General features: G+C 39.9%; 1 protein-coding gene across 1 annotated transcript in view; it reads right to left on the bottom strand.

Annotated features, from left to right (window-relative positions):
- dlg4 (discs large MAGUK scaffold protein 4) overlaps nt 1-26776 on the bottom strand; it is a gene marked incomplete in the record, with an annotated part of 97424 nt that overhangs the window by 18466 nt on the left and 52182 nt on the right. Inside the window, 5 exon segments of the mRNA XM_062957887.1 lie at nt 150-286; nt 3465-3634; nt 5094-5218; nt 10225-10275; nt 10467-10520. Of these exon segments, the coding sequence (XP_062813957.1) occupies nt 150-286; nt 3465-3634; nt 5094-5218; nt 10225-10275; nt 10467-10520 (537 nt within the window).

Here is a 26776-nt window from a genome sequence, read left to right on the forward strand (position 1 = left end):
CATGGGCCTTCTGGCCGGGGGTGATCGAGGCAATGTGGCTGCATTTCTTGCCTCCCAAACCATTTAGGATCAAGATGATGATGATGATGATGATGATGATGGTGGTGGTGGTGAATTAACCCAGCGGTGATGACAGCCCCAGTCCTTACCGCCAAAATCTTATCCCCGATCTGGAGGCGTCCATCTTTGTGGGCAGCACCGCCTTCGATGATTTTGGTGACGTAGATGCTGTTGTCGCCTGGGATGTGCTGGTTGCCCACACCGCCTGCGATGCTGAAGCCCAGGCCTGGAAGGAAGGAAGGAAGGAAGGAAGGAAGATGAAAGGAAGGGAGGGAGGGAGGGAGGGAAAGGGAAAAGAAAGGAGAAAGGAAGGAAGAGAAATGAAAAGAAGGAAGGAAGGGAAGGAGGAAGAAAGGGAGGGAGGGAGGGAGGGAGGGAGGGAGGGAGGGAGGAAGGAAGGAAGGAAGGAAGGAAGGAAGGAGAAGGGGAAGGAGGAAAGAAAGAAGATGAAAGGAAGGAAGGAAGGAAGGAAGGAAGGAAGGAAGGAAGGAAGGAAGGAAGGAAGGAAGGGAGGGAGGAAGGAAGGAGAAGGGGAAGGAGGAAAGAAAGAAGATGAAAGGAAGGAAGGAAGGAAGGAAGGAAGGAAGGAAGGGAGGGAGGGAGGGAGGGAGGGAGGGAGGAAGGAAGGAAGGAAGGAAGGAAGGAAGGAAGGAAGGAAGGAAGGAAGGAAGGAAGGAGAAGGGGAAGGAGGAAAGAAAGAAGATGAAAGGAAGGAAGGAAGGAAGGAAGGAAGGAAGGAAGGAAGGGAGGGAGGGAGGAAGGAAGGAGAAGGGGAAGGAGGAAAGAAAGAAGATGAAAGGAAGGAAGGAAGGAAGGAAGGAAGGGAGGGAGGGAGGGAGGGAGGGAGGGAGGGAGGAGGGGAGGAAGGGAGGGAAATGAAAGGAAGGAAGGGGAAGGGGAAGAAGAAGGAGAAGGGATAAAGGAAGAAAGGGAAAAGAAGGAAAGGGGAAAGGAAAGAGGAAAGGGAAGAGGAAGGAAGGAAGGGGAAGGAAAGGGAAAGGAAAGGAAGAAGGAAGGGAAATGGGAGGAAGGAAGGAAGGAGAAGGGGAAGGGATGAAGAAAGGAAGGTAAAGAGAAAGGAAGGAAAGGAGGGAGAGAGGAAGAGGAAGGGATAAAGGAAGGAAGAAAGGAAGGGAAAGGAAAGGAGAAAGGAAGGAAAGAAGGAAGGAAGGAAGGAAGGAAGGAAGGAAGGAAGGAAGGAAGGAAGGAAGGAAGGAAGGAAGGGAAATGAAAGGAAGGGAAGGAGGGAGGGAGGGAGGAGGGAAGGGAAAGGAAAGGAGAAAGGAAGTAAATGAAAAGAAGGAAGGGAAGGGAAGGGTAGTAGGGAGGAAGGAAAGAAGGGAAGATGAGAAAGAGAAAGAGAAAGGAGGGAGGAAGGAAGGGAAATGGGGAAGGAGGGAGGGGAAGGGAGGGAGGGAGGAAGGAAGGAAGGAAGGAAGGGGAAAGGAAAGTGAAAGGAGAAAGGAAGGGAAGGAGGGAGGAAGGAAAGGAAAGGAAGGGGGAAGGAAGGGAAAGGAAAGGAGGAAGGAAGAGACATGAAAGGAGGGAGGGAGGGAGGGAGGGAGGGAGGGAGGGAAGAAGGAAGGAAGGAAGGAAGGAAGGAAGGAAGGAAGGAAGGAAGGAAGGAAGGAAGGAAGGAAGAGGAAAGAGAAAGGAAGGAGGAAAGGAGGGAAAGGAAAGGAGGAAGGAAGGGAAGGGAGGGAAGGGAAGGAAAGAAGGGAAAGGAAAGGAGAAAGGAAGGAAGGAAGGAAGAAGAAGGAAGGAAGGAAGGAAGGAAGGAAGGAAGGAAGGAAGAGAGGGAGGAAAAGGAGCAATGGAGGGAGGAAAGGCGGAAAGGATGGAAGTATGGAGATAAAGGGAAGGAAGGATGGAGGGAAATGAGAAAGGAGGAGAAGGAAAGAAAGAGAGAAAGGAACAAAAAAGGGAAAGGGAGTGGAGGAAAGAAGTAAGGAATGAAAGAAGGTAAAAGGGTCAGAAGGAAGGAATAAAGGAAAGAAAGAGGGAGGGGAGAGAAGGAAGGTAGGAAAGGAGGGGAAAAAGGGAGGGAGAAAGAAGGGAAGGGAGAGAAGGAAGAAAAATGGACCAAGTGAAGGGAAAGAAGGACCCAAATGTGAAGAGTGGGTTCTCATTTGACTCTGAGCAAAATGTAGGGCATTGATGTTGGTCCGGACTCCCCTCCCAAGACAGTGAGGAGCGCAAAGAAACCTGAGCGCAGAGGTTGAGGACCCCTCCCCAATGTTGGGAATCACCCTGGACTGCGCAAGTCTAGATGTAGTCAGATAGATGATAGAGTTAGATTGAGGGAATCCTTTCCCTGTTTCCAAAACATGCCTAGATAGGCTTTACTTTGTTTCACTCTATCCTGTTTACGTCACATCCCTTCCTTTGAAGTTAGTAGAAATGTGAATCTCCAGGGACACTAACTTCATTGGTCAGAATGTCTTTTATGGCCCCAATAAACTGGACCATGAGGTTGGAACCATTTGGTTCACTTTTCTCCCTTTGTTCTTCTACCTAACAAGAAGCATCTTGCTGTCTCTCCTCGCAAGATGTAACTATGTAGATGTTTGTTATTTTTCCTTTCTTATTTTTCCTTAGAAACCAGTCTAGAGTAGACTAGACAGCTCCCAAGCCTTTCTATCTACAATGGAGTTCTTTTCACCTGAATAAATACTTTTTGAACTTTTACTGAGACTCTGCAGTCCATTGCAATCCTAAATGGTCAAAGGCTTCTCTTGTTCACCGCGTGTAAGTAACTGCTGCATTTGAAAGCTTTGCTTTTGCTACTCTGCTGATTTTTGGTGGAATCTCCCCCAGAGAGGGTTAAATTGAGTCTATTTATTTACTTATTTATTTACAGTATTTATATTCCGCCCTTCTTTCTCACCCGAAGGGGAGTCAGGGCGGATTACAATGAACACATATATGGCAAACACTCAATGCCAACAGACAATCAACATACAGTATAGACAGACTCAGAGGCATTTTTAACATTTTTCCAGCTTCACGATTCCAGCCACAGGGGGAGCTGTTGCTTCACCATCCAGTAGTGGCTGTACTTCCTCATTCCTTTCCTCGTGTTTTTGCTGGCAGTTTTTTTTATGGTGTTGTAAATTAGCCTCCCGCATAAAGCGTCCCTAAATTTCCCTAATTGACAGGTGCAGCTATCTTTCGGGGCTGCATAGGTCAACAGCAAGCCGGGGCTATTAATGGTCGGAGGCTTAACCCAACCCGGGCTTCGAACTCATGACCTCTCGGTCAGTAGTGATTTATAGCAGCTGGTTACTAGCCAGCTGCGCCACAGCCCGGTCTAACCACTCAGAGATTACCACAACACCCAAAACGCTTGGGACCAGAAGAGTGTTTGAATGTGGGATGCCTCCAGAGAGCGGACTCCTCCTCACCTTTGGGGCCTTTGATGAGCTTGATCTCCATGACCTTCTCCGCCAAGGGTTTCCGGCGCATGACGTAGAGGCGGACGATGGAGCCGGCCTCCTTCAAGGCCTCCACCGCCGTGCTGTGCGTCACCTCCCGCACGTCCACGTCGTTCACAAAGAGGATGCTGTCGTTCACCCTGAAACACGAAGGGACAAAGGCCGAGTCATGCAAGAAGACCTAGGGTGCATCTTAGGCATGTCCGATCAATGAAAAAATGCTTCAATTCTCGTTTCTAAAGTAGGGGGCGCTGGCGCTTTGATATAGAAAGTATTTCCAATTTTTTCACCCAAATTTGTAATGATTCTAAATGTTTCTAAAATGGCAGACGCGCATGCGCAATCGCCAAAAAAAAAAAGGAAACGGGGGGGGGACGGGGGGATGGGACGACTTTTACAGGGCTCTGCCGCCCTCATTTCTTGAGTTATCCTCATCAAATTTGCAATGCCCTTGCAATTTGTGCAGAGATACTTTGAAAACTAGAAATTCCCTTGCTATATTTGTAAGCAAGAAGGGCACTGGAAATCAATGGTGTCTATGGCTATGCAATCCCACAAGCCTCAACCCAATGCCTTCCATTAGAAATGGACCAGTGACCACCACGCCAAGCAATGCCCTGGCAAGGAGTGCAAAGATACTTTGAAAACTAGAAATTCCCTTGCTAAGAGAAAGAACCAGCAACAAAACCCTAACCCTTTCTCCAAACCTCTCTGTGGGAACAGCCACAAATTAAAAAAAAAAAACATTTGGGGGGAAAAAATTAACGAAACATTAAGAGACAATTAGAGAATGGGCCAACAATGGTTTGAATTAAATTGCTGGTTGAGCTGTGAGACAATGTCTCGGAATGCATATCAAAAAGTGAGAACAATCCGAAGTAATTCCGATATACGATTCAAAACGATTTTTTGGACACGTCTAGTGCATCTACACTGCAGAAGGAATGCAGTTTGACACCACTTTAGTTGCCGTGGCTCAATGCAATGGGATCCTGGGAGTTGTAGTTTGGTGAGGTATCAGCACTCTGTGGCTGAGAAGGATAAAGGACTCGAAAAACTACGAAAACCCAGGATTCCATTGCAATGAGTTGGACCTCATGGATGAAAAGCTTTGGAGATACTGTCTCCTGGATCATCTATCTATCTCTTGATCTCTCTCTCTCTCTATGTTGGTTGGTCGGTTGACTTAGTAATTTGTATCACAAAAGGCTCCTTCATGCCTTGATAGATCTGGACCAAATATAGGTAAGAACCTGCATTATCTAACGTAAAATAATTGAGATGTTTAAACTAAAAGGACCATCCTTGTAGAGATAAAAAGCTGGATATAAATGAACATAATTCTAATATTAATAATGATGATGATGATAATGATTTATATTGTGTCAGAAGCAACTTGAAAACAAGTTGCTTCTGGTGTGAGAGAATCGGCCATCTACAAAGAAGTTGCCCAGGGGACGCCCGTATGTGTTACCATTAAGCGGCCAAGGGGCAAAAGGAAAGGGCCTGAGGCTGTTAGGAATGCTGGGAGTTGCAGTCCAAAACATCTAGAAGGCCCGAGTTGGCCCATGCCAATAATAATAATAATAATAATAATACCTGAGCCGTCCGTCTTGCGCCGCCGCTCCGCCGGGGATGATTTTGGTAATGAAGATGCTGGGATCATCCCCGACGTGAGGGTTGTCCGTGCCGCCGGCAATGCTGAACCCCAAGCCGGAGTTGCCCTGTCAAAGAAAGACACGTTCTTTCGATCCAAAATAGCCGAGAAGTCCAGAACGTCGATATACAATACACAAACATCGAGAGGAAGTGAGAAATAAATAACAACACTCAGAAAACAGGAATTTCCGGACACGAAACAATCAGGGCCAGCTAACACCTCCCAACAAAGGATTCCCCCAGGCAGGAAGCAGCCAGGCTTGGAAGCTGCAAGGATATCCAATGCTCATCAAGGTGGCCAATGGCAACATTCACACTTGCCTCCAACAGAGAAGAGTTCTTTCACCCAGCCTGGACATCATTCCACAGATAGATAGATAGATAGATAAATATTTATATTGGTAATACTTACCATTACACAATGGTGGTATAATTTGTGTTATTTTAAATGTCAATTGATGTTTGTTTTATTGTGAATGTATTTTATCTTGCTTATTATTTATTTATTTATTTATTAACAACATTTTTACCCTGCCTTTCTCAACCGAGGGGACTCAAGGCGGCTTACAACTGGCAAGATTCAATGCCAAACAAATCTGTAAAAATTAACAACACATTTAAAATCATTAACAATAATGTCGTTGTTTCGGGCTTGTCCCTGTTGTGAGCTGCCCCGAGTCCCTTCGGGGAGATGGGGCAAGATATAAAAATAAAGTTTATTTATTATTAATCAATAAGAATACATTATAAAAGCATTAAAAAGCATTAAAACATTACTTATTTTTATAAATTACTTTTTATAAATTACTTTTAATAAATTAAAAGTGATTTGCTTGACTTCCCTGGATCTAGACGCTATTCCCCTATTGATGAGGCCAGAATCCCATTGGCTTTTTTAGCAGCCGCATCACATTGTTGGCTCATGTTTAACTTCTTCCCCACGAGGACTCCAAGGTCTTTTTCGCACACACTGCTGTCAAGCCAGGCATCGTCCCCCATTCTGTATCTTTGATTTCCATTTTTTCTGCCGAAGTGAAGTCTCTTGCATTTGTCCCTGTTGAACTTCATTTTGTTAGTTTCGGCCCATCTCTCTAGTCTGTCAAGATCGTTTTGAATTCTGCTCCTGTCTTCTGGAGTGTTAGCTATCCCTCCCAGTTTTGTGTCGTCTGCAAATGTGATGACTCATGGGCCATGTAGTCCCGTTCCTAGCGCTGTTGTGACAGATGAAGAGGAAAACTTAGGTTTCCCACCGTTTCAGCCAGAATTGGAGCTTTCACAGCCAGAGATGGAGCCCCTGCACCTGCAGGAGATTTGCCTCCCAGAAGTTTCCCAAACAAGCCCTGAGCCGAAATCTCCCCCTTTTTCTCGCCGTGATTATTATCAACAACAGAAGGGAGCTCAACAGGCTAATCGCAGAAGCCTGAGAATCGCTGCCAAACAAATGGTTGATTAAGCCTGCTTCCCATGGGAATCTTTAGGGAGTCATGCATCTGGACTCAGAGAATGGCTTTCGGTTCTGGTTCCCCAGAGAATTGTTCTCTGGCAGGAAAACGAGACCCTACTTAGGTGTTTTGCCCACGTAGGAATCTTGCGGAGTCAATTCGTCAGCTCCGGGAGTAGGTTGTGTGTGGACTACGCTGCTCCCGCGTTCAAGTTCTTGTTCCCGTTTCCAGCCTTGCTTTTGCCTTCCAAGACCTTGTTTTGCTTCCTGGATCTCGCCACAAATTCACCACGGATCTTGTTTTTGCTCCTCGTTTCTTGTTGCCTTGAATCAAGCCTTGTGTTCCAAGAATCAAGTTTACTTCCCAGCCTTGCTTAAGTTTCATGGACTAAAGGACCTTGTCATCTCCCCTCACTTTGCTTGGCAAAGTGAGTGTTTCGGTTACTGGATTACAACTTTGGACCTTAATATTTTATATTGGACATTGTTTTCCTGGACTATAATTGACCTTTCCTGAAAGGTCTTCTTCTGAACTATATTCTACACTTATTTTTATTGACTTTACATATTTCCTTAATAAAGATATTAGATAGATTCTGGCCTCTGTGTATGGTTATTGGTGCTCTGCAGCCTGGGTCGTGACAGCAAACTTGATGATCGTGCCTTCTAACCCTTCGTCTAAGTCGTTAATAAAGATGTTGAACAGAACCGGGCCCAGGACGGAGCCCTGCTTGTGGCACTCCACTTGTCACTTCTTTCCATGATGAAGACGACGCATTGGTGAGCACCCTTTGGGTTCGTTCGCTTAGCCAATTACAGATCCACCTAACCGTAGTTTTGTCTAGCCCACATTTTACTAGTTTCCTTGCCAGAAGGTCGTGGGGGACTTTGTCGAAGGCCTTACTGAAATCCAGGTACGCTACATCCACAGCATTCCCTGTATCGACCCAACTCGTAACTCTATCGAAAAAAGAGATCAGATTAGTCTGGCATGACTTGTTTTTGGTAAATCCGTGTTGACTATTAGCAATGACCGCATTTGTTTCTAAGTGTTCGCAGACCACTTCCTTAACGATCTTTTCCAGAATCTTGCCTGGTATCGATGTGGTAATTGTTTAGGTCATTTTTTCCCCCTTCTTGAAGATAGGGACCACATTTGCCCTCCTCCAATCTGCTGGGACTTCTCCCGTTCTCCAAGAACTCTCGAAGATAATTGCCAGTGGTTCTGAAATAACTTCCGCTAGTTCCTTCAGTACTCTTGGGTGTAGCTGATCTGGCCCTGGGGACTTGAATTCGTTTAGAGAGGCCAAGTGTTCCTGGACAACTTGTTTCCCTATTTGGGGTTGGATTTCCCCCAATCCTTCGTCCATTCAATGTTGCTGAGGTTGAAGATGGCTTTCTTTTTGTGAGAAGACCGAGGCAAAGAAGGCATTAAGTAGTTCTGCCTTTTCCCTGTCCCCTGTCGCCATCACCCCATCTTCTCCTTGCAGTAGGTATAATAATAACTACTTTATTCTTTAAGCCCACCTCTATCTCCCCGAAGGCACTCGGGGCGGCTTACATAAGAAAAACAATCCATACATTTAAAACACAATATAATAACATAGTTATAAAACAACGTAACATGACCATTATTAAAACCATAACAAGCCAAATTTCTCAAAATCCAATTACTGTATATACTCGAGTATAAGCCTAGTTTTTCCATCCCTTTTTTTAAGACTGAAAAAGCCCCCCCTTGACTTACACTCGGGTGAGGGTCCTGGTTGGCTTATATTTGGGTCAGCTTATACTCGAGAATATATGGTAAATTGATTATTTTTCTCTATTATTATTGGTATTATTACACTTATTATTTTTCTCTATTATTATTGGTATTATTTTACTCTATTTATTATTACTTGTATTATTCTCCTGTATTATTTATTATTATTATTATTACATGAATTATTTTACTCTATTATTTTTCACTGATCTTATTATTATTATTATTGCATTTATTATTTTACTCTATTTATTATTACTTGTATTATTCTCCTGTATTTATTATTATTATTATTACATGTATTATTTTACTCTATTATTTCACTGATCTTATTATTATTATTATTATTATTATTATTATTATTATTGCATTTATTATTTTACTCTATTTATTATTACATGTATTATTTTCCTGTATTTATTATTATTATTATTATTATTATTATTATTACATGTATTATTTTACTCTATTATTTTTTCACTGATCTTATTATTATTATTGCATGTATTATTTTACTCTATTATTATTTCACTGATCTTATTATTATTATTATTGCATTTATTATTTTACTCTATTATTACATGTATTATTTTCCTGTATTTATTATTATTATTATTATTATTATTATTATTATTATTATTATTACTTATTATTACATGTATTACTTTACTTTATTATTATTAAAAGGATACATAAGCACATTGACATTGAAGAAGATGAGAATAATGATTGGATCAGAGTTGGACAGTCTTATCTTAAATTTGAGCTTGATGTAAATATTCAAAAACATTTAATCTACTGATGCCTCAATTAATGCAATTTTATTGGTATTTCTGAAATTTACCATTCTCGGCTTATACTGGAGTCAATGTTTCCCCAGTTTTTTTGTGGTAAAATTAGGTGCCTCGGCTTATATTCGGGTCGGCTTATTCTCGAGTATATATCTATATATATAAAAGAGTGATGGAATCCTGGCGACTGACAAAACAACAAAACTACAGGCCCCCCAACCTCGAAATTTGACAATACAACCCATCATCCACGCCTCTAGGTTGATACAACAAAAAGACAAGAAAAATAAAGTCCTAATTATAGAGAGAGGAATAATTGTTTTTATCCAATTGCTGCCAGTTAGAATGCTAAGCTCTGCCCACTTGGTCTCCTAGCAACCCACTCAGCCCAGGGAACAGGCAAAGTTAGGCCTCACTTAGGCCTCTTCCACACTGCCTATAGAATACAGACACCACAAGACTACGCCACAGCCACGCGTGGCCGGGCACAGCTACCCTGTTTCCCCGAAAATAAGACATCCCCAAAAAATAAGACCTAGCAGAGGTTTTGCTGAATTGCTAAATATAAGGCCTCCCCCGAAAGTAAGACCTAGCAAAGTTTTTGTTTGGAAGAATGCCCGACGCCCGCCAGACAAAACACCAGAACTTGCAGGATCGGTAAATGTACATATCAGTTGTACATGGAAATATATTATATTATTTATATTTATACAGTAGTAACAAGAAATTCTTGACAGGAGTCATAGTTTGTCTGGTTTGGTTATGTTGGTTTGTGACGACAAGTACTGTACAGTATATAATAAATGTTCGTTTTTTTTGTTCAACAATAAATGTGAATTCTTCTTCATGGAAAAATAAGACATCCCCTAAAAACAAGACCTAGAGCATCTTTGGGAGCAAAAAATAATATAAGACACTGTCTTATTTTCAGGGAAACACTTAACATGACAATTACCATAACAAGCCAAATTTCTCAGAATCCAATTATCATTCGTAACTTGGGGTATCACTGGGATATTAGTAACTTGGGGACTCCCCGCGCCTCAGTTTCCCCTCTGCTGATATCTCACTCACCCGTTCCAGCGTTATCTCCTCGTATTCCATCTCTCCTTCCGTCCCATTTACCTAGAAGAAGGAGAGAGAAGAAGGTTCGGTGACTTATAATCTTTCTAAAAAGAGCGAAATTGCGGCGTGTTCCCGGGAAGGCGTTTTAGGACATGGCGAAAGGAGGGAGGGAGGGAGGGAGGGGGGAAGCAAGCGAGGACACGGAACAGAGGAAGAAGGGAGACGATTGGAGAAAAAGCGGGGAAACTCACATACGCCGGCGCTTCTAAGGTATCTGTGTTGACAATGACCGGTGGGGAGTTGGCCTAGGAGAAAAGGAGAGAGAAAGAGAAGGACAGAAAGAAATTATAAAGCGCGGCAAGGCAGCGGTTTCGTGCAAAACGGTGCCACGCCGTGATCTAAAAAGCAAGGTTCCCAAATGGAAAAAAAATCGCAACTCATGACAGTTATACTAAAGTCCAGTTCTGGGAAGTACCATTCACGGAGATGGACAAGAGGGAAAGAAGGCCACAAGGGTCAAAGGGTCCGGAAACAAACCATGGATCCCTATGAGGAGCAGCTTAGGAAGCTGCAGATGTTCAGCTTGGAGAAAAAGAAGGCCGAGAGAAAGGGATGTGAGAGCCATGGCATAAATAAATACAATATAATATAATAATAATAGTAATGGGGAACAAATGGAAGCAACTGAAGCAGCTTACGGGATATGAGGATAATAATAATAATAATAATAATAATAATAATAATAATAATAATAATAATAAAGGCCAACTGCAAAAGGCCACCCTACTGGGATCTGCACACATCATCAGAAAATACATCACACAGTCCTAGACACTTGGGAAGTGTTCGACTTGTGGTTTTGCGAAACGAAATCCAGCATATCTATCTTGTTTGCTGTGCCATACAACGTCGTTGTGTTGATAATAATAATATGAGGATAATAATAATAATAATAATAATAATAATAATAATAATAACTGGGAACAACTGAAAGCAACTGAAGCAGCTTACATGATATGATGATGGTGATAATAATAATAATATGAGGATAAAAATAATAATATGAGGATAAAAATAATAATAATAATAATAATAATAACTGGGAACAACTGAAAGCAACTGAAGCAGCTTACATGATATGATGATGGTGATAATAATAATAATATGAGGATAATAATAATAATAATAATAACTGGGAACAACTGGAAGCAACTGAAGCAGCTTACGTGATATGAGGAGGATGATGATGATGATGATAATAATAATAATAATAATAACTGGTAACAACTGGAAGCAACTGAAGCAGCTTACGGGATATGAGGATAATAATAATAATAATAATAATAATAATAATAATAATAATATGAGGATAATAATAATAATAATAATAATAATAATAATAACTGGGAACAACTGAAAGCAACTGAAGCAGCTTATGTGATATGAGAATAATAGTAATAACAATAACTGGGAACAACTGGAAGCAACTGAAGTAGCTTATGTGATATGAGGATAATAATAATAATAATAATAATAATAATAATAATAATAATAACTGGGAGCAACTGAAAGCAACTGAAGCAGCTTTTGTGATATGAGGATGATGATGATAATAATATAATAATAATAATAATAATAATAATAATAATAATAATAGTAACTGGGAACAACTGAAAGCAACTGAAGCAGCTTACGTGATATGAGGATAATAATAGTAATAATAATAATAGTAACTGGGAACAACTGGAAGCAACTGAAGTAGCTTATGTGATATGAGGATAATAATAATAATAATAATAATAATAATAATAACTGGGAGCAACTGGAAGCAACTGAAGCAGCTTTTGTGATATGAGGATGATGATGATAATAATAATAATAATAATAATATAATAATAATAATAATAATAATAATAATAATAATAATAGTAACTGGGAACAACTGAAAGCAACTGAAGCAGCTTACGTGATATGAGGATAATAATAGTAATAATAATAATAGTAACTGGGAACAACTGGAAGCAACTGAAGTAGCTTATGTGATATGAGGATAATAATAATAATAATAATAATAATAATAATAATAATAATAATAACTGGGAGCAACTGAAAGCAACTGAAGCAGCTTTTGTGATATGAGGATGATGATGATAATAATAATAATAATAATATAATAATAATAATAATAATAATAATAATAATAATAGTAGTAGTAGTAACTGGGAACAACTGAAAGCAACTGAAGCAGCTTACGTGATATGAGGATAATAATAGTAATAATAATAATAGTAACTGGGAACAACTGGAAGCAACTGAAGTAGCTTATGTGATATGAGGATAATAATAATAATAATAATAATAATAATAATAATAATAATAATAATAACTGGGAGCAACTGAAAGCAACTGAAGCAGCTTTTGTGATATGAGGATGATGATGATGATAATAATAATAATAATAATAAAATAATAATAATAATAATAGTAACTGGGAACAACTGAAAGCAACTGAAGCAGCTTACGTGATATGAGGATAATAATAGTAATAATAATAATAGTAACTGGGAACAACTGGAAGCAACTGAAGTAGCTTACATGATATGAGGATAATAATAATAATAGTAGTAGTAACTGGGAACAACTGGAAGGAACTGAAGCAGCTTATGTGATATGAGGATAATAATAATAATAATAATAATAATAATAATAATAATAATAATAATAACTACTTTATTTCTATACCCCGCCTCTGTCACTCCAAAGGGACTCAGGGTGGCTAACATGGGGCCAAGCCCAGGTGGTTACAATCATTGTAAATAAAACACATCCAAGTAAAAGCAGATCCAATAAAACATAATAAAATCACATCAAAAATAAACACAGATAGTTGAAAAAAACCTGAGGATTTAAAGATTGAACTGCAAAGACTCTGGCACCAGCCAGTCAAGGTGGTCCCAGTGGTGATGGGCACACTGGGTTCAGGGCCTAAAAACCTTGGCCAGCACTTAAACACAATCGGCGCTGACAAAATGACCACCTGTCAGCGGCAAAAGGCCACCCAACTTGGATCTACACGCATTATTCGCCCATACATCACATAGTCCTAGACACTTGGGACATGCCCGATGTATGATCCAATACAACAGCCAGCATAGTGATCTTGTTTGCTGTGTATTAATCTTGTTGTGTGAATAATAATAATAATAATAATAATAATAATAATAATAATAATAATAATAATAATTCAAATGGCAGGGAAAGGAATCCCAATTAAACATTAGGAAGAACTAACTTCCTGATGGTCGGAGCTGTTCAGCGGTGGAATACATTGCTTTGAGTCTCCTTCTCTAAAGGTTACTAAGCAGAGACTGAATGGCCATCTGTTGGGAGGGTTTAGATGGTCTGTTGGGAGGGTTTAGACCTGTTTCCTCTGTATTTAGAATCTGGAATTTGAAATATAATAGAGTTGGATAGTGACCCAAAGGCCATCCAGTCTGACCCTCTTCGGCCAGGCAAGAATCATAGAATCCTAGAGTCGGAAGAGACCTCATGGGCCATCCAGTCTGACCCCCTGTCAAGAAGCAGGGAAATCGCATTCAAAGCACCCCCGACGGATGGCCATTCCGCCTCTGCTTAAAAGCCTCCAAGGAAGGAGCTTCCACCACACTCTGAGGCAGAGAGTTCCACTGCTGAACAGCTCGTACGGACAAGAAGTTCTTCCTAATGTTCAGGTGGAATCTCCTTTCCTGTAGTTTGAAGCCATTGCTCCATTGCGTCCTAGTCTCCAGGGCAGCAGACACAATCAAAGCCCTCCCAACAGATGGACATCCAAACCCTTCCTGGTTTTTTCATAGTTATTTTTATACAGATCTTAGTTATTCATTGTTATGTTTATTCCTAAATATTTTGCTTGGGAGAGCTATTTCAATTCCTGTTTCTTGACTTAATTCTTCTCTTTCTTTATTGTTTAACTTTGTCGCTAACATTTTTGTTTTGCGTAGATTGATTGAAAGACCCGCAACTGATCCAAATTGATTTGACTAGGCGTATCATTTTGGGAAATTCCTTCAGCGGGTCTTCTAGCATTAAAATAATGTCGTCTGCAAATAGCTTTATTTTATATTTTTGGTTTTTCATTTTTATACCTTCCTAAAGGCCTCTGTTTGATTCCAAGGCAGCTTGGAAACTGAAGTCACCGCATTATCGAATTATGCAAGTTGGAAGGGACCCCCAAAGGCCATCTAGTCCAACCCCATGCCATGCAGGAATAAACAGCCAAAGCACTCTTGAAAGATGCCCATTCATTATCACCACCACCACCCTCCGAGTCATTACAGTCAGGAAATTCTTCCTAATGTTTACGTGGAATCTTTTTTGGGGGTGGGCGGGGGAAAGGACATCCCCCAAAACAGCAAGCCATTGTAATGAATGATGGCATGAGGGGGCGACGATGTGGCATTCGGAACAAAAACAAAACCTCCGGCGTCCACACAGGATTAATTCCCTTCCTTAAAAAAATATGGGGGTGGCAAAATACGACGTACTGCCCATGAATTATCCAGCCCCGCTCCTCTCTCAACGACTCCCATTCTCTTTCTCTGTTTTTTTCCCCCCTGGATGCAGTATTTCTCCACCTCCACTCTCCGCCGACAGCGGTAACCACAGCAACGCCATGGCAACAGCATCTGGCTCAGGGGGAGGCGGTTACCGCGGCAACGTGGGTACCACTGTGGTTCGGAGTTCGGATGCAGAGCTTGGCCTTGTGTATTTCTGTATTTCCTAGAACCACCTCTGAGAACGATTCCTTAAAAGAAATGCCATTTAAGGGGCATGAAAGTGTCTAACTCAGATAGATAGATAGATAGATAGATAGATAGATAGATAGATAGATAGATAGATAGATGCATCCATATATATATATATACAGTAGACTCACTTATCCAACACTCGCTTATCCAACGTTCTGGATTATCCAACGCATTTTTGTAGTCAATGTTTTCAATATATCGTGATATTTTGGTGCTAAATTCCTAAATACAGTAATTACAACATAACATTACTGCGTATTGAACTAATTTTTCTGTCAAATTTGTTGTCTAACATGATGTTTTGCTGCTGAATTTGTAAAATCATAACCTAATTTGATGTTTAATAGGCTTTTCCTTAATGCCTCTTTATTATCCAACATATTCGCTTATCCAACGTTCTTCTGGCTCGTTTATGTTGGATAAGTGAGACTCTACTGTATATATATACACACACAATGCCCATCCTCCCCAGTAACATCTGGAGGGCTATTGGGTTAGTAAGCATTGCTTTGTATTTTCAGATGGCCATTGAGGATCCATTGAAGCAATTCTTGCCACAATGGATAGCCAAATGCCTTTGGGAAGCCCATGAACAGTCCATTAAGAGTGATGGGTTCTGTAGTCCACACGCATTGGAGGACTATTGGGTTAGTAAGCATTGCTTTGCATTTACAGATGGCCATTGAGGCTCCATTGATGCAATTCTAGGCACAATGGATAGCCAAATGCCTTTGGGATGCCCATGAACAGTCCATTAAGAGTGATGGGTTCTGTAGTCCACACACAGTGGAAGGTTATTGGGTTAGTAAGCATTGCTTTTCATTTGCAGATGGCCATTGAGAATTCATTGAAGCAAATCTTGCTAGAATTGATAGCCAAATACCTTTGGGAAAGCCAAGAACAATCTATTCAGAGTGATGGGTTCTGTAGTCCACACACATTGGAGGACTACTGGGTTAGTAAGCATTGCTTTGCATTTTCAGATAGCCATTGAGGATCCACTGAACCAATTCTTGCCACAATGAATAGCCAAATGCCTTTGGTAGGTCCATGAACAGTCAAGAGTGATGGGTTCTGTAGTCCACACACAGTGGAGGGCTATTGGGTTAGTAAGCATTGCTTTGCATTTGCAGATAGTAATTGAGGCTCAATTGAAGCAATTCTAGCCACAACGGATAGCCAAATGCCTTTGAGAAGCCCATGCAGAGCGATGGGTTCTGTAGTCCACACACATTTGCAGGAAGAACGATGGCTCCCATGTTTAAATGCCAGCTCAAAATGAGCTCTCCAACGCCCTGACCTCTATAAGACCCTTAGAGTTTGCAAAAGTTACTATTTTTGGATTGCTTAAGACTCCCACTCCTTAAATATTTGTTCAAAAAGTCCAAATACAGTAGAGTCTTACTTATCCAACACTCGCTAATCCAACGTTCTGGATTATCCAACGCATTTTTGTAGTCAATGTTTTCAATACATCATGATATTTTGGTGCTAAATTCGTAAATACAGTAATTACTACATAGCATTACTGCGTATTGAACTACTTTTTCTGTCAAATTTGTGGTCTAACATGATGTTTTGGTGCTTAATTTGTAAAATCGTAACATAATAGGCTTTTCCTTAATCCCTCCTTATTAGCCAACATATTTGCTTATCCAACGTTCTGCCGGCCCATTTATGTTGGATAAGTGAGACTCTACTGTACTGGACTTTTGTCCAAAATATTTGTCCAAATACTTGTCCAAAAGGTCCAGATTTCTGCCCAAAGGACTGGCGCTTCCACTTAGTTTTCCATAGCGAGTAAGCCTTCAATATTCAACAAAGTTTCATACCAAACATTAAATATTCAAAGGGTTTCACATTGCATTTCTTACCACGGTTGTGCTTAATTCATACAGTAGAGTCTCACTTATCCAACACTCGTTTATCCAACGTTCTGGATTATCCAAGGCATTTTTGTAGTCAATGTTTTCAATACATCATGATATTTTGGTGCTAAATTTGTAAATACAGTAATTACTACATAGCATTACTGCGTATTGAGAACTACTTTTTCTGTCAAATTTGTGGTCTAACATGATGTTTTGGTGCTTAATTTGTAAAATCATAACCTAATTTGATGTGTAATAGGATTTTCCTTAATCCCTCCTTATTAGCCAACATATTCGCTTATCCAACGTTCTGCTGGCCCGTTTACGTTGGATAAGTGAGAATCTACTGTACTGGACTTTTGTCCAAAATATTTGTCTAAATACTTGTCCAAAAGGTCCAGATTTCTGCCCAAATACAGTAATTACTACATAGCATCATCACACATTGAACTACTTTTTCTGTCCAATTTGTGGTCTAACATGAAGTTTTGTTGCTTAATTTGTAAAATCATAACCTAATTTGATGTGTAATAGGCTTCTCCTTAATCCCTCCTTATTATCCAACATATTCGCTTATCCAACGTTCTTCTGGCTCGTTTATGTTGGATAAGTGAGATTCTACTGTATTATGCAAAAAGTAAACACAACTCTTCCCTGCAGGAATCCATTTGATTTATTGGAGTCTTCATTTCTGAAAGACGCCAAACTCTTCAAGATATATCTCGGTGTTCCTCAACGAGCCGTGGTTTCAAAGAGAGCTCCTTATTTTCCCCTTTAATTTATAAGCAACCCTAAGAAAAGGTTGTTGTATGTCTTTTGGGCTGTGTGGCCATGTTCCAGAAGTATTCTCTCCTGACGTTTCGCCCACATCTATGGCAGGCATCCTCAGAGGTTGTGAGGTTATTATTATTATTATTATTATTATTGTGTTGTCAAAGGCTTTCATGGCCAGGATCACAAGGATGTTGTGTGTTTTCTGGGTTGTATGGCCTTGTTCCAGAAGCATTCTCTCCTGACGTTTCGCCCACATCTATGGCAGGCATCCTCAGAGGTTGTGAGGTTATTATTATTATTATTATTATTATTATTATTATTATTGTGTTGTCAAAGGCTTTCATGGCCAGGATCACAAGGATGTTGTGTGTTTTCTGGGTTGTATGGCCATGTTCCAGAAGCATTCTCTCCTGACGTTTCGCCCACATCTATGGCAGGCATCCTCAGAGGTTGTGAGGTTATTATTATTATTATTATTATTATTATTATTATTATTATTATTGTGTTGTCGAAGGCTTTCATGGCCAGGATCACAAGGATGTTGTGTGTTTTCTGGGTTGTATGGCCATGTTCCAGAAGCATTCTCTCCTGACGTTTCGCCCACATCTATGGCAGGCATCCTCAGAGGTTGTGAGGTTATTATTATTATTATTATTATTATTGTGTTGTCGAAGGCTTTCATGGCCAGGATCACAAGGATGTTGTGTGTTTTCTGGGTTGTATGGCCATGTTCCAGAAGCATTCTCTCCTGACGTTTCGCCCACATCTATGGCAGGCATCCTCAGAGGTTGTGAGGTTATTATTATTATTATTATTATTATTGTGTTGTCGAAGGCTTTCATGGCCAGGATCACAAGGATGTTGTGTGTTTTCTGGGTTGTATGGCCATGTTCCAGAAGCATTCTCTCCTGACGTTTCGCCCACATCTATGGCAGGCATCCTCAGAGGTTGTGAGGTTATTATTATTATTATTATTATTATTATTATTATTATTATTATTGTGTTGTCGAAGGCTTTCATGGCCAGGATCACAAGGATGTTGTGTGTTTTCTGGGTTGTATGGCCATGTTCCAGAAGTATTCTCTCCTGACGTTTCGCCCACATCTATGGCAGGCATCCTCAGAGGTTGTGAGGTTATTATTATTATTATTATTATTATTGTGTTGTCGAAGGCTTTCATGGCCAGGATCACAAGGATGTTGTGTGTTTTCTGGGTTGTATGGCCATGTTCCAGAAGCATTCTCTCCTGACGTTTCGCCCACATCTATGGCAGGCATCCTCAGAGGTTGTGAGGTTATTATTATTATTATTATTATTATTATTATTATTATTATTATTATTGTGTTGTCGAAGGCTTTCATGGCCAGGATCACAAGGATGTTGTGTGTTTTCTGGGTTGTATGGCCATGTTCCAGAAGCATTCTCTCCTGACGTTTCGCCCACATCTATGGCAGGCATCCTCAGAGGTTGTGAGGTTATTATTATTATTATTATTATTATTATTGTGTTGTCGAAGGCTTTCATGGCCAGGATCACAAGGATGTTGTGTGTTTTCTGGGTTGTATGGCCATGTTCCAGAAGCATTCTCTCCTGACGTTTCGCCCACATCTATGGCAGGCATCCTCAGAGGTTGTGAGGTTATTATTATTATTATTATTATTATTATTATTATTGTGTTGTCGAAGGCTTTCATGGCCAGGATCACAAGGATGTTGTGTGTTTTCTGGGTTGTATGGCCATGTTCCAGAAGTATTCTCTCCTGACGTTTCGCCCACATCTATGGCAGGCATCCTCAGAGGTTGTGAGGTTATTATTATTATTATTATTATTATTGTGTTGTCGAAGGCTTTCATGGCCAGGATCACAAGGATGTTGTGTGTTTTCTGGGTTGTATGGCCATGTTCCAGAAGCATTCTCTCCTGACGTTTCGCCCACATCTATGGCAGGCATCCTCAGAGGTTGTGAGGTTATTATTATTATTATTATTATTATTATTATTATTGTGTTGTCGAAGGCTTTCATGGCCAGGATCACAAGGATGTTGTGTGTTTTCTGGGTTGTATGGCCATGTTCCAGAAGCATTCTCTCCTGACGTTTCGCCCACATCTATGGCAGGCATCCTCAGAGGTTGTGAGGTTATTATTATTATTATTATTATTATTATTGTGTTGTCGAAGGCTTTCATGGCCAGGATCACAAGGATGTTGTGTGTTTTCTGGGTTGTATGGCCATGTTCCAGAAGCATTCTCTCCTGACGTTTCGCCCACATCTATGGCAGGCATCCTCAGAGGTTGTGAGGTTATTATTATTATTATTATTATTATTATTATTATTATTATTATTATTGTGTTGTCGAAGGCTTTCATGGCCAGGATCACAAGGATGTTGTGTGTTTTCTGGGTTGTATGGCCATGTTCCAGAAGCATTCTCTCCTGACGTTTCGCCCACATCTATGGCAGTCATCCTCAGAGGTTGTGAGGTTATTATTATTATTATTATTATTATTATTATTATTATTATTATTGTGTTGTCGAAGGCTTTCATGGCCAGGATCACAAGGATGTTGTGTGTTTTCTGGGTTGTATGGCCATGTTCCAGAAGCATTCTCTCCTGACGTTTCGCCCACATCTATGGCAGGCATCCTCAGAGGTTGTGAGGTTATTATTATTATTATTATTATTATTATTATTATTATTATTATTGTGTTGTCGAAGGCTTTCATGGCCAGGATCACAAGGATGTTGTGTGTTTTCTGGGTTGTATGGCCATGTTCCAGAAGCATTCTCTCCTGACGTTTCGCCCACATCTATGGCAGGCATCCTCAGAGGTTGTGAGGTTATTATTATTATTATTATTATTATTATTATTATTATTATTATTGTGTTGTCGAAGGCTTTCATGGCCAGGATCACAAGGATGTTGTGTGTTTTCTGGGTTGTATGGCCATGTTCCAGAAGCATTCTCTCCTGACGTTTCGCCCACATCTATGGCAGGCATCCTCAGAGGTTGTGAGGTTATTATTATTATTATTATTATTGTGTTGTCGAAGGCTTTCATGGCCAGGATCACAAGGATGTTGTGTGTTTTCTGGGTTGTATGGCCATGTTCCAGAAGCATTCTCTCCTGACGTTTCGCCCACATCTATGGCAGGCATCCTCAGAGGTTGTGAGGCATGGATAAACTAAGTACGGAAAGGAAAGAAAGAAACCCTAAGCAAACTTCCCTTAACAGGGTCAGGCTTGGAGAGACTCCGCAACCAGGCCATTTCCAAAACTCACCCAGGCGTCCAAACGCTACCCGTGCTCTCCTTCGCCAACAAGCTATTTAAATTCTGTGCTTTATTTTCCCCTTTGGGTCCCATCTGCTCCAAAAACCGGCCTGAAATATTAATTCGACAGAGTGCAAGTAATAAAGAGAAGGAGGACGTGGCAGAGAAGGGAGCGGAGGAAAAGGACAGGACGTTTTCTCTGCCAGGAGAAGGAGGCAAAGCCCTGGGATTTGTAGCTCTCTTTGGCCTTAGAAAATTACAACTCTCGTGATTTATTTATTCATTTTTATTTATTTACAGTATTTATATTCCGCCCTTCTTTCTCACCCCGAAGGGGACTCAGGGCGGATCACAATGAACACATATATGGCAAACATTCAATGCCAACAGACAAACAACATACAGTATAGACCAGGGGTCCTCAAACTTTTTCAGCCGAGGGCCGGTCCACAATCTTTCAGACTGTTGAGGGGCCGAATTATCATTTGAAAAAAAATACAAACAAATTCCTATGCACACTGCACATGTCTTATTTGTAGTGCAAAACAACAACAACAATGAAAGTACAATACAATATTTAAAAATGAAAACAATTTTAACCAACATAAATCTATCAGGATTTCAATGGAAAGTGTGGACCTGCTTCTGGCCAATGAGATGGTCAAGTTAATCAGGATTGTTGTTGTTGTTGCTGTTGTGTGCCTTCAAGTCATGTCAGACTTTGGGCGAGCCTGAGTCTAAAATTATTCATTTATTTATTTACTACATTTATTTACTACATTTATATCCCACCCTTCTCACCCCGAAGGGGACTCAGAGCAGCTGTATGTACATACAATATATTATATTATTAGCATAGCACAATATTAGCATTATATATTACTATACAATGAACTATACCACTGTACTGTAATATTATATGTAATATATAACATATAATTTAATATTATTATATGGTATTATTATTAGTATCATATTGTATAATATTATAATATTTTTCTCAATATTATATGTATATATATTATATTATTAAAACTTATATAAAAATATTATATTATAAAATGGAGGGCGGGGGCCTGGTAAATGACCTTGGAGGGCCGCATCCGGCCCCCGGGCCTTAGTTTGGGGACCCCTGGTATAGACAGACACAGAGGCATTTAACATTTTTTTCCAGCTTCACGATTCCGGCCACAGGGGGAGCTCTTGCTTCACTGTCCACTAGTGGCTGTACTTCCTCATTCCTTTCCTCGTGTTTTGCTGGCAGTTTTTTTTTATGATGTTGTAAATTAGTTAAATTAGCCTCCCCGCATAAAGCGTACCTAAATTTCCCTACTTGACAGATGCAACTGTCTTTCGGGGCTGCATAGGTCAACAGCAAGCCGGGCTATTTAATGGTCGGGAGCTTAACCCGACCCGGGCTTCGAACTCATGACCTCTCGGTCAGTAGTGATTTATTGCAGCTGGTTACTAACTAGCTGCACCACAGCCCGGCTCAAGGCACTGATCCAAGGGAAGTTCAAGCGGTACCAAACTGCAGTAATGCAAGGGAAGTTCAAGTGGTGTCAAACTGCATTAATCCCACTGTGCAGATGTTCCCATATAGCTCTCACTAGAAAACTGCCTGCACCCCAAAGCCTTATCTCTCTTTTCCCCCAAATTAAAAGGCACAAAAATTGCTTAGAGATGGGAAGAAAGGAGGCTTTGTAAAGTTGGAAAATTCATATATTCCCCTAACTTCTATGTTAGTTGGATGGATATGCATATAGCAGTCTCGCTTATCCAACATTCGCTTATCCAACGTTCTGGATTATCCAACGCAGTCTGCCTCCACAGCTGTTTCTCTAAGTAGCAAGGACTGAACTTTTTATGCATTTAATTTCTCACAATGTTGTTACTCTAAGTTCATTTTATGCAAGTCTATCTTTATGTGTAGTCAATTTGTTAGTAGCCAATGTTTTCGTAGTCCATGTTTTATTTATTTATTTATCTTTTTATTTATTTAATACATTTATATCCCGCCGTTCTCACCCCAAAGGGGACTCAGAGCGGCTTACAAATTAAATTTACATACAATAATATCTTATCAGCATAGCACAATACTGGTAATAAATTACTATATTGTACTATATAAATATATTGTAATATGAATATTTTCAATACATTGTGATGTTTTGGTGCTAAATTTGTAAATACAGTAACTACTACATAATGTTACCATGTATTGAACTGCTTTTTCTGTCCATTTGTTGAAAAACATGATGTTTTGGTACTTAATTTGTTAAATCATAAACTAATTTGATGTTTAATAGGATTTTCCTTAATCCCTCCTTATTATCCAACATATTCGCTTATCCAACATTCTGCCGGCCCGTTTATGTTGGATAAGTGAGACTCTACTGTACATACATAGTAAAGGTAAACGTTTTCCCCTGACATTAAGTCCAGTCGTGTCCAACTCTGGGAGTTGGTGCTCATCTCCATTTCTAAGTCGAAGAGCCGGCGTTGTCCATAGACACCTCCAAGGTCATGTGGCCAAAGGCATGACTGCATGGAGCACCGTTACCTTCCCGCCAGAGCGGTACCTATTGATCTACTCACATTGGCATGTTTTCAAACTGCTAGGTTGCCAGAGGCTGGGGCTAACAGTGGGCACTCACTCTGCTCCCCGAATTCAAACCTGCAACCTTTCGGTCAGGAAGTTCAGCAGCTCAGCACTTCAACACACTGTGCCACCAGGGGCTCCACATACATACATACATACATACATATGTATGTATGTAACCAATCCTTGGTTACTTGGATACCTATACCTCCCCGCCAACGTCAAGGTAAGTTGGATGTCTATATCTCCAATTTCTAGGTAATTTAAAACCACATGATGTATTACATGTATTATTTTACTGTATTATTATTAAAAGGCTACATAAGCACATTTACATTGAAGAAGATGAGAATTATGATCTGATCAGAGTTGGACAGTCTTATCTTAAATTACAGTTTTATGTAAATATTCAAAAACATTTAACCTACTGATGCCTCAATTAATGTAATTTTATGGGTATTTATTTTTGAAATTTACCACCCTCGGCTTATACTAGAGTCAATGTTTTCCCAGTTTTTTTGCGGTAAAATTAGGTGCCTCGGCTTATATTCGGGTCTGCTTATACTCGAGCATATGCGGTAATACTAATAATTTCTGAAATTTACTACCCTCGGCTTATACTGGAGTCAATGTTTTCCCAGTTTTTTTGTGTGTGGTAAAATTGGGTGCCTCGGCTTATATTCGGGTCGGCTTATACTGGAGCATAATAATAATTTCTGAAATTTACCACCCTCGGCTTATACTGGAGTCAATGTTTTCCCAGTTTTTTGTGTGTGGTAATATTGGGTGCCTCAGCTTATATTTGGGTCGGCTTATACTTGAGTATATACGGTAATAATAATAATTTTTGAAATTTACCACCCTCGGCTTATACTGGAGTCAATGTTTTCCCAGTTTTTTTGTGTGTGGTAAAATTGGGTGCCTCGGCTTATATTCGGGTCGGCTTATACTCAAGTATATACGGTAATAATAATAATTTCTGAAATTTACCACCCTCGGCTTATACTGGAGTCAATGTTTTCCCAGTTTTTTTGGTGGTAAAATTGGGTGCCTCGGCTTATATTTGGGTCGGCTTATACTCGAGTATATACGGTAATAATAATAATTTCTGAAATTTACCACCCTCGGCTTATACTGGAGTCAATGTTTTCCCAGTTTTTTTGGTGGTAAAATTGGGTGCCTCGGCTTATATTTGGGTCGGCTTATACTCGAGTATATACGGTAATAATAATAATTTCTGAAATTTACCACCCTCGGCTTATACTGGAGTCAATGTTTTCCCAGTTTTTGTGTGTGTGGTAAAATTGGGTGCCTCGGCTTATATTTGGGTCGGCTTATACTCGAGTATATACGGTAATAATAATAATTTCTGAAATTTACCACCCTCGGCTTATACTGGAGTCAATGTTTTCCCAGTTTTTGTGTGTGTGGTAAAATTGGGTGCCTTGGCTTATATTTGGGTCGGCTTATACTCGAGTATATACGGTAATAATAATAATTTCTGAAATTTACCACCCTCGGCTTATACTGGAGTCAATGTTTTCCCAGTTTTTTTTTTTTTTTGTGGGAAAATTGGGTGCCTTGGCTTATATTCGGGTCGGCTTATACTGGAGCATAATAATAATTTCTGAAATTTACCACCCTCGGCTTATAATGGAGTTAATGTTTTCCCAGGTTTTTTTTGTGTGGTAATATTGGGTGCCTCAGCTTATATTTGGGTCGGCTTATACTTGAGTATATACGGTAATAATAATAATTTTTGAAATTTACCACCCTCGGCTTATACTGGAGTCAATGTTTTCCCAGTTTTTTTTTTTTGTGGTAATATTGGGTGCCTCAGCTTATATTTGGGTCGGCTTATACTTGAGTATATACGGTAATAATAATAATTTTTGAAATTTACCACCCTCGGCTTATACTGGAGTCAATGTTTTCCCAGTTTTTTTTTTTGTGGGAAAATTGGGTGCCTCGGCTTATATTCGGGTCGGCTTATACTCGAGTATATACGGTAATAATAATAATTTCTGAAATTTACCACCCTCGGCTTATACTGGAGTCAATGTTTTCCCAGTTTTTTTGTGTGTGGTAAAATTGGGTGCCTCGGCTTATATTCGGGTCGGCTTATACTGGAGCATAATAATAATTTCTGAAATTTACCACCCTCGGCTTATACTGGAGTCAATGTTTTCCCAGTTTTTTTGTGTGTGGTAAAATTAGGTGCCTTGGCTTATATTCGGGTCGGCTTATACTGGAGCATAATAATAATTTCTGAAATTTACCACCCTCGGCTTATAATGGAGTCAATGTTTTCCCAGGTTTTTTTGTGTGGTAATATTGGGTGCCTCAGCTTATATTTGGGTCGGCTTATACTTGAGTATATACGGTAATAATAATAATTTTTGAAATTTACCACCCTCGGCTTATACTGGAGTCAATGTTTTCCCAGTTTTTTTGTGTGTGGTAAAATTGGGTGCCTCGGCTTATATTCGGGTCGGCTTATACTGGAGCATAATAATAATTTCTGAAATTTACCACCCTCGGCTTATACTGGAGTCAATGTTTTCCCAGTTTTTTTGTGTGTGGTAAAATTAGGTGCCTTGGCTTATATTCGGGTCGGCTTATACTGGAGCATAATAATAATTTCTGAAATTTACCACCCTCGGCTTATAATGGAGTCAATGTTTTCCCAGGTTTTTTGTGTGGTAATATTGGGTGCCTCGGCTTATATTCGGGTTGGCTTATACTCGAGCATATACGGTAATAATAATAATTTTTGAAATTTACCACCCTCGGCTTATACTGGAGTCAATGTTTTCCCAGTTTTTTTGTGTGTGGTAAAATTGGGTGCCTCGGCTTATATTTGGGTCGGCTTATACTCGAGTATATACGGTAATAATAATAATTTCTGAAATTTACCACCCTCGGCTTATAATGGAGTCAATGTTTTCCCAGGTTTTTTGTGTGGTAATATTGGGTGCCTCGGCTTATATTCGGGTTGGCTTATACTCGAGCATATACGGTAATAATAATAATTTTTGAAATTTACCACCCTCGGCTTATACTGGAGTCAATGTTTTCCCAGTTTTTTTGTGTGTGGTAAAATTGGGTAGCTATTTATGCCTATAGAGTACATATTCCCCCATGGTGCTAAGTTATTTGGAAGCCTATATTCCCCCATTTCTAAGTCATTTGATATGTATATCCCCCCACATGTGGGTTATTTGGATGCCTATATCTC

This window comes from Anolis carolinensis, chromosome 6, assembly GCF_035594765.1.
Source record: "Anolis carolinensis isolate JA03-04 chromosome 6, rAnoCar3.1.pri, whole genome shotgun sequence".
In the NCBI taxonomy this organism is placed as follows: Eukaryota; Metazoa; Chordata; class Lepidosauria; order Squamata; family Dactyloidae; genus Anolis; species Anolis carolinensis.